The 13,815-nt window shown below is 38.9% G+C and overlaps 1 protein-coding gene across 2 annotated transcripts in view; it reads right to left on the minus strand.

Annotated features, from left to right (window-relative positions):
• Positions 1-13,815, minus strand: part of ARHGAP29 (Rho GTPase activating protein 29) — a 65,375-nt gene that overhangs the window by 33,440 nt on the left and 18,120 nt on the right. For both annotated transcript variants that reach the window (XM_055140154.1, XM_055140153.1), the window contains exons 2-3: positions 10,592-10,820; positions 3,202-3,336 (exon numbers count right to left, since the gene is read on the minus strand). In XM_055140154.1, the coding sequence (XP_054996129.1) occupies positions 3,202-3,336; positions 10,592-10,796 (340 nt within the window). In that variant the 5' untranslated portion in view covers positions 10,797-10,820. The remainder of the gene's footprint in view (positions 1-3,201; positions 3,337-10,591; positions 10,821-13,815) is intronic.

The following is a 13,815-nucleotide window of genomic DNA, read 5'->3' on the forward strand; positions in this document are numbered from 1 at the left end:
CACGTAGATTGCACCAAATGGTTATTTTTAAATATCCACTTACCTCCCCATTAGTTTTCCAGAGTTTTTATATTATTAAAATAGAAGAATTAAATAAGCTCTGCTCTGACCTCAATTTTTCAGGTCAGCTGCATATTTTGCACAGGGGTATCAAAGGTATTTTTAGGTCACTTCAACAATAAGAGTGGGAGGAAAAGTCTTATTTAAAAACAAACTTACACTAAGGAAAACAAAATCTTTAAAGTTTTGTAGTCTCATGGAGTCTTACTGAAACAGTCTACCAACAACAAAGTAATCTTTTAATTTTCACCAAAACAAACGCAAAATCATAACAATAATCCCAAGGGTAAAGACAGTCCTGGCTAGGAAATAATATCCAAAAGACTGCTTTATCTCAAAGAAAAGACATCTTCAAGGGAGCTGAAAGGCTACTTATTCCAAGTTTGCTTCTGGAATGTGAATACCCACGACCCAGAGCCTTACTCCTTCCCCAGGACATCCTGCACACAATAGCTACTGACAACAACTGAATGAGCTGTGGTCGCGATTTCCAAGCATGGAAATTTTACTATCTATAGACACAAATTTCCCTAAGTTAAATTAAATGGTACTTATAAACAATCTATTTAAAAACTAATCTTGTTACTAAGCACTTTTTATTTCCTTATTTTAAAAAGTTTTGAGGGGGAGCACACCCAGGGCTTACTCCTGGCCCTGTGGCCAAGGTTTACTCCTGGTGGTATTTGCAGGGGTACATCTGTCCAGGTCGGCTTTGTGCAAGCTGTACGATCTGCCGTTCTCTCTCTAGCTCGAGAACATTTTAAAGTCACAGGACAAGTCTATTCATTTTTCCCATTAAAACCACCAACGGGCTGGAGCGATAGCACAGTGGTAGTGTGTTTGCCTTTCACCCGGCCGACCCTTGTTTGATTCCTCCGCCCCTCTCGGAGAGCCAGGCAAGCTACCGAGAGTACCTAGCCCGCACGGCAGAGCCTGGCAAGCTACCCGTGGCATACTGGATATGCAAAAAAACAGTAACAATAAGTCTCACAATGAGAGATGTTACTGGTGCCTGCTCAAACAAATCGGTGAGCAACAGGATGACAGTGACGGTTACAGTGAAACCACCTACGTTTTTTTTAATGCTTGAAAGACAGAAGAAAAGAACCACACAAATCTATTTCCAGAAGAAGGGAACATTATAAATTATATGGAATTTTGTTTTATTGGCAAGATTTTTCTGTTTCAGCCTCATTTCTTTAACTTGTTCTTTGCTCTGCCTAGTTCTTGTTGGATACAGCGGGCAGGGTGTTTGCCTAGCATGCAGCTGACCCAGATTTGATTCCTCCGCTCTTCTCGGAGAGCCCGGCAAGCTACCAAGAGTATCCCGCCCACACAGCAGGGCCTGGCAAGCCACCCGTGGCATATTCAATATGCCAAAAACAGTAACAAGAAGTCTCACAGCAGAGACATTACTGGTGCCTGCTCGAGAAATTCGATGAACAACGGAGGACAGTGCAGTGCAATGCAGTTCTGAGTATATGTAATCACCAACAACAGCATGATGTTCCTCACATCCAGAGTTCTCGTACAAGTTTCCTATATCACAGCCTCCTCATCACCCCACAGACGCAGCCCAGTGAATTCCTAACTCAGCCTTTGAAGACTCAGACATGTAACCTTGCCACCCCCACCCCACCAAGTAATCTTTCCTTGTCTTACTCAACATACAGTAAGTCACTTTCTGTAATACCTCACCTTGAAGCCATAACACCCACCAGTGACCTTCAGTTCTGATGATCATCTTTTTGGGGGTGTTTGGTTTTGTTTGGGAGTTTTTTCTTTTTCTTTTTTTTTTTTTTTCTGTAACGCCAGGGATGACTACGGTGCTCTTCCTGGCTTAGTGCTCAGGGTCCCTCCCAGGGCTGGGGAGCAGAGGCCTCTGCAGGCCATGCAGAGCACGCAGTCCAGTCTGCTGCTCTCTCTCCCACCCCGAGAAGCTCTTCTTTGCCTTTGCACTTTTCAAATTCCATGACTTCTTTCTCAAAACCACCTAAGTCTTAGGGATTACAAGTGTTTTGTTGGTGGTGGTGGTTTGTTTTAGCTCTTTTCTCTATTCCTGAGATTCCATACTTAGTTCTCTTATTTATTCTGCACTGAGATACTTTTCTCTTCTAATACTCTATATATGATTTTCATACATCAGTTACTCTCAAGTTCTTCGAACTCCAATCTTCAGTTTGGTCTCTATCATTAAATCTATCAAACACTTAATAATCACAGCCTCTTGGGGCTGGAGCAATAGTACAGCGAGTAGGGCGTTTGCCTTGCACGTGGCCGACCCAGGTTCGACTCCCAGCATCCCATATGGTCCCCCGAGCACTGCCAGGAGTGATTCCTGAGTGCAAAGCCAGGAGTCAGCCCTGAGAATTGCTGGGTATGACCCTCCCCCCCCAAAAAAAGCCAAAAAATAAAAAATAAAAAAATAATCACAGCCTCTTTCCTATCAACTATCACCCACCTCTACCATACTCCAGCCTCTAACTTAGACCAATCAACCTGTATCTAGTCCAGTATTCTAAACAGTCTCCTAAGCTTCCTGCCCTCAGTCTCATCTATCCTCAAATACTCCCTTTACCCTCAATCCTTCTTATGTTCTGCAGCACAGTAACACTTCTGGTTGGTAAATCATTTCGTGAGAGGATACTGTCCCAACATGATTACTGCAGCACTAGAATGCATATATGAGTGTGGCTTATATTTATGTATATAAAGATATACATCAATACATATGCATATGTTTATGTGTATCTATAGATATAAATACATAAATATACATGTATACAAAGTATATGCGCATATCTTTATTCTATAAGTTTTATTTTTTCAGTCTACAATAAAGTTGCCACTTTAGATCTTTTTCTACATTTGAGTCTATCTTTAAATTGTAATCATGAGATAACAGATTATAGTCGTTTATTTGTTTGTTAGTATTAGAGTGCTTCCTGATAAATGAAATTTTCATTTTTGAAAGAGTTTCAAGTGTGATCAGGAATATTTTAAATATTTAAGTTTGTGTAACTCCTGTGACACTGTCATACTAAGGCCGTGAAAAGGAAGACTCTATAATCATCACAGACCAAAAGGTATTATTTGGAACTTTTCTGCCCATGCCAACAGACTTTAAATATGTCTTCTTACCTTTCACTTTTGTGGCAAGCATTTCTGCAGCGTTCTGGAGCTCAACGGAATTGAGGTTCTGGTGTTTATTCATTACTGACTTTAAAACACGGATAAGTTCATCCAGACGTATATGAATGACTTCTTTAAAACAATCTTAAAGAGAAAAGAGGCATATTACAGGAGAAAAAAGACAAACTCTCAGAACAATGAAATAAATTGAGAACCCAGAGACAAGCCTTCAGGTGTACGGACAGCCTATCTAAGACAAAGGAACAGATAGGTGAAGCGAAGCAAGTTAAGTCTCTTCAATAAATGGTACTAGGGAATGGATATAAAGTATAGGGGTTAATGCACTTGCCTTGAATGCAAATAACCTGGACAGTCTCCAGCTGTCCCCTGATCACCTCCAAGAATAACTCCTAAGTACAGAGACACAAGTAGCACCTGAGCACTGCCAGATGTAGCTCCAAACACCCACACATACCCGTCCACACCCCCCCCCCCGCAAAAAAAAGGTGTTGGGAAGACTGAACTGTCACATGCAAAACCACAAAATGGATCCATATCTCATACCCTACACATAAGTCAACTCGAAGTGAATTAAAGACCTTGAAATTAGATTAAAATCCATAAAACACACTCAGGAAAACACAGGTGACTTTAATGACATAACTCTATTGGCAACATCAACAAACCAAATGAGATTATATCAAACTATAAAGCGCGTGTACAGCTAGGGTCAGAGAAATGTTACAATGGGTAAAGCGCTTGCCTTGCACACCACTGATCTGGGTTCAATCCCGGCACCCCATATGGTCTCCAGAGCCCACCAGTAGTGACTCCTGAGCTCAAGCCCTGGGGGCAATGGGAGAACATGGTACGGTGAAAGAAACAGGTTAAAATAAAGGTATCCTACTGAGTGGGAAAAAATATGTGAAAGCCATACATTAAAAAAAAAAAGGGCTAATAGTCCAATTTATTGGAAATGTTCAAAGATAATCACTAGAAAAACTCAATAGGATAAAAGAAGAAAAATTCTATCACCCATCCACCAAATATCCCATCAACAGCATTACTATGAGAAAAAAACATGGTAGGTAAGAGGAACTGCAAGTGGGACATGAGCTGGCATATCCAGGCAGATATTCCAGGAAAAGGCAAAGAAGAATAATTCAGGTAGCTTTTTGTTTGGGTTAGGTTTGGGAACACACCCACCAATGCTCAGGGGTTACTTTGCACTCAGTAATTACTCCTGGCTGTGCTCGGGAGACCTTATGAGATGATGAGGATCAAACACAGGTCAGCTGCATGCAAGGCAAATGCCCTACCCACTGTACTATACAGCTCTGGCTCCAGTTCAGGTAGTGATTTTAATGATAGGAAAAGGAATACAGAGGAATAGATGCTGGTGAAAATATGACTCTGGAATGAAGTAGAATCTAAAATACCAAAGGCAAAGAAAAAACACCTACACTTAATACAGTAGTCAAGAAAGTATTTTCAGTGAGTGTTTAGGATAGCATTTTGATAATGTTATATATCCACACACATATCTACTATAATTCAACAATTGAGAAAATAGGTACTTTATGGTGTACTTTATGGTGGAAATCAGTTAATCTCATTATTAGGAACAGAATTTACAAAAAAAAACAGGAAGAAGATTCTATAATACGGTGATGAATGGGGTTGAATACTTCAGTAAAAAAGTCATGTTTAGCTTAATAGACACAGGTGCTAGATACAGAAATATTTAGATACCTGTAAATACAAACAAGTCTTTGCTATTAGCTGAAAGACTCTAAAAGAAATGGCAGTTTAATAGCTACTAACAAACCTAGCACCCTAATTGTGATTACTTTTACCACTCACCAATAAAATAAACCAACATTCTATAAAGAAAGGGCTGGGTCAGAGGCCCGGAAGAATAGTATAGATTGCCTTGCACACGGCTGACCCGAGTTCGATCCCTGGTATCCCAGGGTCTCCTGAGTAAATCCCAAGTGCAGAGCCAGAAGTAACCCCTGAGCATCACCAGGTCTGAGCACCCCCAAAAAAAGAGAGAAAGGGAAAAAAGAATGGCTGGGTCTAGGCCTGATGCAAAAAGTATACAATATGAGTTAAGAGTATCTTGTATTGGCAAAAATACAAGATCAGTTAAGAGTATCTTATACTAGCAGAAATATCTTTAAAACAAATAAACAAACATTAAACAAGTTATGACAAGGGTACAAAGGAAATTACTTTGGTTCCCAATGGCCAAGTAGGAACAATTTAAGCAATAAAGCAAGGAGTACTGGATCATAATCTGAAGCATAAATATTCATGAACCCATAGTGATATAAGTAACTGAATAAATTTTAAATGGTGAAATAAGAAAGCTGTCTTGTATAATTTATACAATTTTGTCCTCAAGCAGGTGAAGCATATATATAGTGACATTCTTACATGCCTATAGTTTGGAAAGGGGGACAAGAGGAGTAGAGACACTTGAAAATTACTGCTAAAGAGAGGCGAGTCATGTCATCATCAAGAGTGGTAAAATCATGTTTATTTGACATGCTCCAATGGCACTACATGTGCCATCTCTCTCCCAATTGCTCATTGACACCGTTCATTCATGAGGAAAACATCGAATTCTAATTATGGCACATCCTACAATCTACTTGACAGGTACTTATAGGCCCAAGAGTTGAAGGCGCAGAGAGATCGATAGTTCAAGGGGTGGACCACAGGCTCTGCATGATCAAGGTGCCTGAACTGCCAAGCAGTACCAAGGAGAAACAGTACCCCCACAGCAAAAAAAAACCCAAAAAACCAGAGAATATAATAGGGATTAAAAAACACCTGCTTTGCATCCTTAAATCCTAGTGATCTCAATTCAAATCCCTGGCACCCCATACGATCCCCTGAGCACCACCAGTAGTCACTCCTGAGCACAGAGCCAGGACTAGCCTGTAAGCACCACTGGATGTGGTCCCCCAAGACCCCCAAATAAATAAACAAATATATGGAAATAAGTAAATTTCTTTTAAATTAAAGATTTTTAAAAGTATGAGCTGGTGAGACAGCACAGAGGGTAAGATGACCTGGGTTCAATCCCTTGCACCATATATGGTCCCCCAAGGATCACTAAGAGTGAACCCTAAGCACAGAACCAGGAGTAAATCCAGAGCACCACAAAGTATGGCTCAAAAGCCAAAACCAAAAACTGTTATATTGTTAGAATTTCCCCCATAAACATATAATGCTTTCATAATTTAAAAATTCATTTATAATTTTTAATTTCTAAGGAAAATATTCAGTTACCTATTACCTGGAATGATCATTGTTTTATTTTAAAACTATGCTGTTAGGGGCTGGAGCAATAGCACAGCGGGTAGGGCGTTTGCCTTGCACACGGCCGACCCGGGTTCGATTCTCAGCATCCCATATGGTCCCCTGAGCACCGCCAGGAGTTAATTCCTGAGTGCAAAGCCAGGAGTAACCCCTGTGCATCGCTGGGTGTGACCCAAAATGCCAAAAAAAAAAAAAAAAAAAAACCAACCCTATGCTGTTAAATGGGTAGTTTTACTTAGCAGAAGCAACTAGCGGCTGTTTAAAGTGTAGTGTGTAGGGGGCTGGAGCGATAGTACAGTGGGTAGGGCGTTTGCCTTGCACAAGGGGACCCAGGTTCGATTCTCAGCATTCCACATGGTCCCCCAAGCACTGCCAGGAGGAATTCCTGAATGCATGAGCCAGGAGTAATCCCTGTGCATTGCCAGGTGTGACCCAAAAAGCAACAACAACAACAACAACAAAAGTGTAGCTCATAGACTCAGAACTTGAAATCCCAACTCCATGGCTGAGATCTGGGTGAACTGCCTACTCTCTGTGTCTCAGTTCCTCACCTCTAAGAAATATACTACTGTGTATTTACTGTAAAATACTAATGGTGTGAAAGGCCAATTAAATCAAAGCAATACTGTTTTTTTCAGAGTTAAGGAAATTAAGTATGTTGAAATCGTGTATTTCAACAACATACAATTATTAAATACATTTCATTTTCTTAGTTTTGATTTCTAACAGAGTAAATAGTTATAGTATAGCCCATAAACAAAAACAGTCAAAAATTTGTTTTGACACAGCGATAGTACTGGATAGTACTGCTGATAGGGTGTTTGCCTTGCACAAGGCTGACCCATGAGACTCTTGACAACCCATATGGTCCCCCAGGCATTGCCAAGAGTGATCCCTGAGCACGGGTGTGGCCCAAATCCACATCCCCACCCTAAATGTTTGTTTACAAACACTATGGGATTCTGTAACTTTTAACAATAACTCAAATTTCTGATAAACTGAACATACTTTTGAAACTATAAATCCACAGTAGTAAGACAAATAAAGTTCTAATTACAAAGATTTATAAACTTTCCTAAGTATATGAGTAGAAGAGTCAATGACTAGGTCATCAGTATATACTATAAACTTACTGGTAAAATCTCAGATGAGACTGTATAAATTAGCTCCATCACTACACCCAGCCCAGCTTTAAAATGTTAAGGTGACTACACTTTAAACAAAATAAAATTTATAGTATACTAGCATATCATGTATATTAATATGATGTTTAAAGTCTTAACATCAGTTAACTAGAATGCTAAAAATCATAATTCCAAAAGTCAACCTGGTTTATCTACCATCTCTGGAATATGATAAGCTGAATTTGTGCCTTTTTTCATATATTTGTGCCATTTATTTTCTGCTTCATTCTGCTTATCAAGTGAAAACAGATCAGGAGCTCTCTTTGGTTCTCATGCATTAACACAATACACAGTGTTTATACTGCAAACACTTCATGGAAATAGATAAGTAAATAAATGAAAGGAAAAAAGCATGGTGTTTTCCAAGATTTTAAAAATTGACATTAATTTTAATATTCAGTTTTGTTCATTCAGTCTAACCTCCCTGGGAAAGCAATGAAAGCAAAGGGAGAGGAGGAGTTTTAAAACATCTCTCTAGAATCCTCCCTCCTCTTCTTTTTTTTTTTTTCCCCTGTAATAACTTCAGAATTTTTAGGATAAAAATAAAGCCTGAAATACGGTTTTCTTTATCCAGCTACTTGGGGGATAAAATAATGGACATTAAAAACATTTTTTCTAAGAGTTTACACACAGGAACTAATTTAATCTTCATAATCACACAATGATGTGAATACTTTTATGCCTTTTTAAGAGAATTTAGAAACTGAGGGACAGAAATGATGAGTAATTTGTCTAAAAGTTTTATCTAAAGCTGGGAGAGATCATACAGGAGGTAAGGCACTGACTAGCCTTGAGAGTAGCCAACCCTGTTCAAATCCCTGGCACCACTTATGGGCCCCTGTGTATCTCAGGACTCAGAGGGAGTCCTGAGCACAGGGCGAGGAACAGACTCTGACCACCACTGGGTGTGGCTTCATATCCAAAAATATAAAAAAATAAATAAAAACGTAGCTATATTTAACTACCCAAGGAACATAATGAGGAATCCAACTAAGATACTCAACTTTAAAGGAATAAACTATATATTGCCACTTTAAGGGAAAAAAAATATTTTGGTGTTTGGGTTATACCCAGCTGTGCTCAACGCTTACTCCTGGCTCTGCACTCGGGGATCACTCCTTGCAGCCTCGGGGACTATATGGGGTACCGGAGACTGATTTTATACAGTCAATCTTGTGTAAAGAAAACTTAAATATTAAAATGTTTACATCACATGTAAATGTTTACACAACAAGTGTATACTTCTGGAGCATTTCAACCTCACATCAGTGGATCATTAACCTCAAAATTACAGTTAAGTTCTAAATACATTTCTACTACTGCTTTTAAAGTTTTAAAAGCATTTTACAGATGTGGTCTTTATTTCTACTTTCAAAATGTAGATCAGAAAATGAACATTTAAGTTTCAAATATAGGAAGTATGTACTGAAATGCTATGTCTACGAAACACGAGGTCATCTAACACTATAAATCTTTATTTTCTACATCCAATTAGATTATGAAACTAGGAATGAAATGCTTTGTCTTAGAAGAATAGGAGCTGTATCTTTAATAATTATCACTACCATCAAATTTGGTTATATACAAGACAATCAAGTTTATTTTTGTTCCTGTTAGTTTTGCTTAGTGTTTGTTTGGGGGCAATATCTAGCAGTATCTAGGGCTCACTCCTGGCTCTGAATTCAAGATCACTCTTGTTGATGCTTGGGTGACCGTATGTGATGCCAGAGATCAAACCCAGGTCAGCACAGATAAAATTCGGGTCAGCAAGTGCAAGGCAAGCACCCTTCTCAGTACAACTGTTTTAGCCTCAAGAGACACTCAAGTCTTGTTTTGTTTTTAATTTTATAAGTTAGTTCACAATATCTGATTACATTTAATATTCAAACACCCATCCAACCACCATTACACCTTCCCACCACCAAATTCAGGATGTTTCCATCCCAAGCCCCAATCCCTGTCCCAAAACACAACCAAAATGAGACACTCAAGTTTAAAAACCTGGGTACCAAGATCAAATTGGAAAGTTCAGATATGCATTGTTTTATTTCAGGAGAATCAAATAACATTTTCCACTATCCACTTCTAACTAGACGGAGAACAAATGTTATAAGTATCCCTTAGTTAAGAAGAAGCTATAGGACAGAAAGAATTAAGTCTGACTGTTGAAAAACTAAAATTACTGGGGAAAAAATAGAAAATTACTGGAATATAGTAATTTTAGATTGCCTTAGAAAAAATGTAAAAAACTAAATCTAGGCAGACATATGAAGAATGCAAATTACAAGCAAGTAAGTCAACACACTGTTACCATTAACCAAGTGCTCTAAAATTTGCCTTTGTCGAGAGAGATAGTAAAAGAGAATGTGCCTGCCACAGAGGTGGGGGGGGTGGAGGAATGGTGGGATATAGGGGGATAGCGGGAGGGATACTGGGAACATTGGTGGTGGAAAATGGGCACTGGTGGAAGGATGGGTACTCGATCATTATATGACTGGAATGTAATCATGAAAGTTTGTAAGTCTGTAACTGTACCTCATGGTGATTCGTTAAAATTTTTTTTAAAAATTAAATAAATTAAAAATAAAATTTTCCTTTGTCAAATAGGTCCAGCGGCTAAAAGCCAAAGACTGATTTCCATTCTTTGTATTTTGTTCCATTACACTTACCAGAGTTTCTTTTATGTATTACATTGTATCTGATTGTAAAATTTACACCAGAAACATCAAACTTTTGACCAAAAAGAAAAAAAAATCATGAAGTAAAACAGAATACCGTGTTTTTTTAAGTACACACTCATTTGTAGTTAGGACAACATTTAAAACTTGACATTTAAAATTTTACAAACTCCCCAGTAAAAATGCTAAGAGAAAAAGTTGACCAACCTGAAAGAATAGCTTCTTTTAAATACAACAACATGTGGGAGAACTTCCTGATATCATTCACCAACTCCTTGATGTAATCCGGATCAAAAATGGTATTAGAATTTATAGACTTGAGCCCCATTTCAGAAGTTGTAACATCAGTAGAAAGCTGGCCTGGTACCAAAACACGTTTTTTCTTTGTCTTTTTTTGTTTGTGAGCAATCATCCTTTCACAGAGCAGTCATAAAAACTGAAATTAAAGGGTGAAGGGAATGGGAGGGAGAGAAAAACACAAAAATTCCATCAACTAGGGGAAACATTCTAGTCTTTTCACAAGCAGCCCTTGCCCACATCAGTGTTTTATTAAAAAAACAAACAAAAAAACCCGCAAATGTACCACTAATAACAGCAATTTCCATTTACTATTAGTAATGAAGACTACTACTTCATATGCAAACCATTATTTTCATTTCACAAGTGAGGACACTAAATTTGGAGGTTAAATATAAACTCTGCGCTGATATCTGATGAACTGATACTTAAACCCAGATTTGCCTTCTCACCAAAATCCACACACAATGTCCTCTTAACTCCTACGGTACAGAAATTTTTTTTTCTTTTTTGCTTTATGGGTCACACCTGGCGATGCACAGGGGTTACTCTTGGCTCATGCACTCAGGAATCACTCCTGGCGGTGCTCAGGGGACCATATGGGATGCTGGCAATCAAACCCGAGGCGGCCGCATGTAAGGCAAACGCCCTACCCGATGTGCTATCGCTCCAGCCCCCAGAATTTTTTTAATTATAAAAATTTGTTCTGAAATCTCACTTAGTAAAAGGACCTATCACTTTCAAAACTAAAAATAAAATATGAGCTTTAAACAAAGACTTGTTGGACCAGAGACCCAGGGCAGAGTAGGGCACAGGGAGACTTGCACACTGCTGACTCTGTTCAATCCCTGGCACCATATGTGGTCCCCTGAGCCCCGCCAAGAGTGATCCCTGACCTGAGAATATACCCTAAGGACCCAAAAGCACAATGTAGAAAAGACGTCTGCACTCCTATGTTCATCACAGCACTATTCGCAGCAGCCAACATCTGGAAACAACCTATGCACCCAAGAAAGGGTGGCTAGATTAAAAAAAAAAAAAAACACTATGGTACATCTACACAATGGAATACTCTGCACCTATTAGAAAAGACGAAGTCATAAAATTTGCTGATGCATGAATAGCTCTGGAGAGTATCATATTGAGTGAAATGAGTCAGAGGAAGGACAGACACAGAATGACGGAAAAGCCCTCACTTGAGGGACATATGGAAATACAGTAAGAGAACATTACCTGGAGACAAGAAAAACCAAGGCCAGGAGGACTGGCCTTTAGAAGGAAGCTTTGCCATAGTGGAAGCAGGGAGTGAGGACAGGGAAGGTAACACCATGACAATGGAAGTGGGAAGTGGTCACTCTGGACAAGAACTGGGTGCTGAAATGAGGTAAGGTGTTATGCATGATACCCTTTCAATAACAGTACAGCAAACCACCACAGTACCTCAAAGGAAAGAAAGGAAAAGGAAAAAAGTGCCCACCAGAGAAGGAGGCTGGGGGGCAGGAGGGAAACTCAATGGAAGCAGGAGTAAGCCCCAGGTAAAGCTCAAAAACAAAACCAAACCAAAAAGACCTGTTTTAAAAATCCACCCCCCTCCTCAAATTATTATGAGAAAGAGGAAGAGAGAGCCCCGCTGCTCTATATCCTCTCCCCATTTTGGCATACTCATTTATAAAAGGGAAATAACAATCTGACAACACCTAACCCATGGGATTATTGTGAGTATTAAATGAGGCGACATGTAGAAATATTCAGCACATAAAGTTCAATTACAGTTCTCAATTATAAAGTGTATGCACATGCCCACACATATTGTAAGGCATCACTTTCACCCAGCATATTTCCTCCTTGAAAACAAATTCTAAGAGGGTCACTAATTTGACATCTCTGACTGAACACAAAAATACATGATTACTAGAGCAGTGTTTTCAGTAATTTCAGAAGAGCACAGTAAAATTCACAATCTTTAAAAATGAGTTTTAGAGTTTAATTAGAAAAGCAGATTTTCCAAACATGTAAGCTGTACCACTGCTGGCAAGCACAAAAACTAAAAGATGTTAGAAACGCTGTTTCTCAACCTTTATCCCAGCCATGGCCCCCTTCCAACCTGTTTTCTTCCTAGAATCCCTCCTACGCTCCATCCTACCTGTTGGCCCCCTAGTCTCCTGCTGTGGCCCTCCCCTTTACTCAGTTTTCACCTATGCTCCCCTTTGAGTATCTTGGGAGCACACAGGGGGCCAAGCAGAAAGGTTATGCTAAAAGACCACCTGATCACACAGCTGGTGCTCAAGGAAATCTGTTTCTTTTTCATTTTCATCTTTCCACAATCCAGATTTAAAAGTCCCGATATCTTTTAATAAAAATAATGATAATAATAATAATAAAAAGTGAAGGAATTAACGTACCTCAGCATTATCATTCAAGTACTTTTCAAATACTTTAACTTGAAAGTCTGAGTGCCTTTAAAATGCAATCATTAAGGACTGTGAAAACAGTATAAATTTTTTACCTAACATTCATTTCTGTGCCCTATGTAAAATATAAGTGTATCATTTGCTGTTTCCTATAAGTTTTCCCTATTTCAGAAGGGTTTTTTTGCTTCCTAATTCACAGATCTTTCATCTATGAATGTCTACTTCTACTATTACATTAAGTCAGTGACAATCATTTATGGTCTGAGCTTTTTTATTAATTATGTAAAGATCTCTCCATACCCATTCCTGCCCTATTGAATCTCTGTCTTCAAACACTTGCAAAGATCAGCAAGAAGCTATTGTGCATCACAAAGCTCAACTAGAGAACTGGCCTTGGCAATGTCACCTGAATCACAATTCCTCCTCAACACCCCCACCACACACATATCCTTCTCACTATTCCAAGAGGATTTGTTTACCATGACCCACAGGAAATAATTTTACATCATGAGCCAGGATAAATGTTAACTATGCTGCTATGTTTGTGTGCAATATATGTGTAGGAACATATTAAACATGAAACAGACTCTAGGTTAGAAGCCAGGCTGTGTATTCAGATATTTTCTATCCTGTCCCATTTCATTTTTTTAAAAAATGCTGGTTATAACCCACCAAATTAGTTTTATACTTAACATGACCCTAAAGCTTGAGAAACAGATTGTT

This window comes from Sorex araneus, chromosome 5 (genome assembly GCF_027595985.1).
Source record: "Sorex araneus isolate mSorAra2 chromosome 5, mSorAra2.pri, whole genome shotgun sequence".
Lineage (NCBI taxonomy): Eukaryota > Metazoa > Chordata > Mammalia > Eulipotyphla > Soricidae > Sorex > Sorex araneus.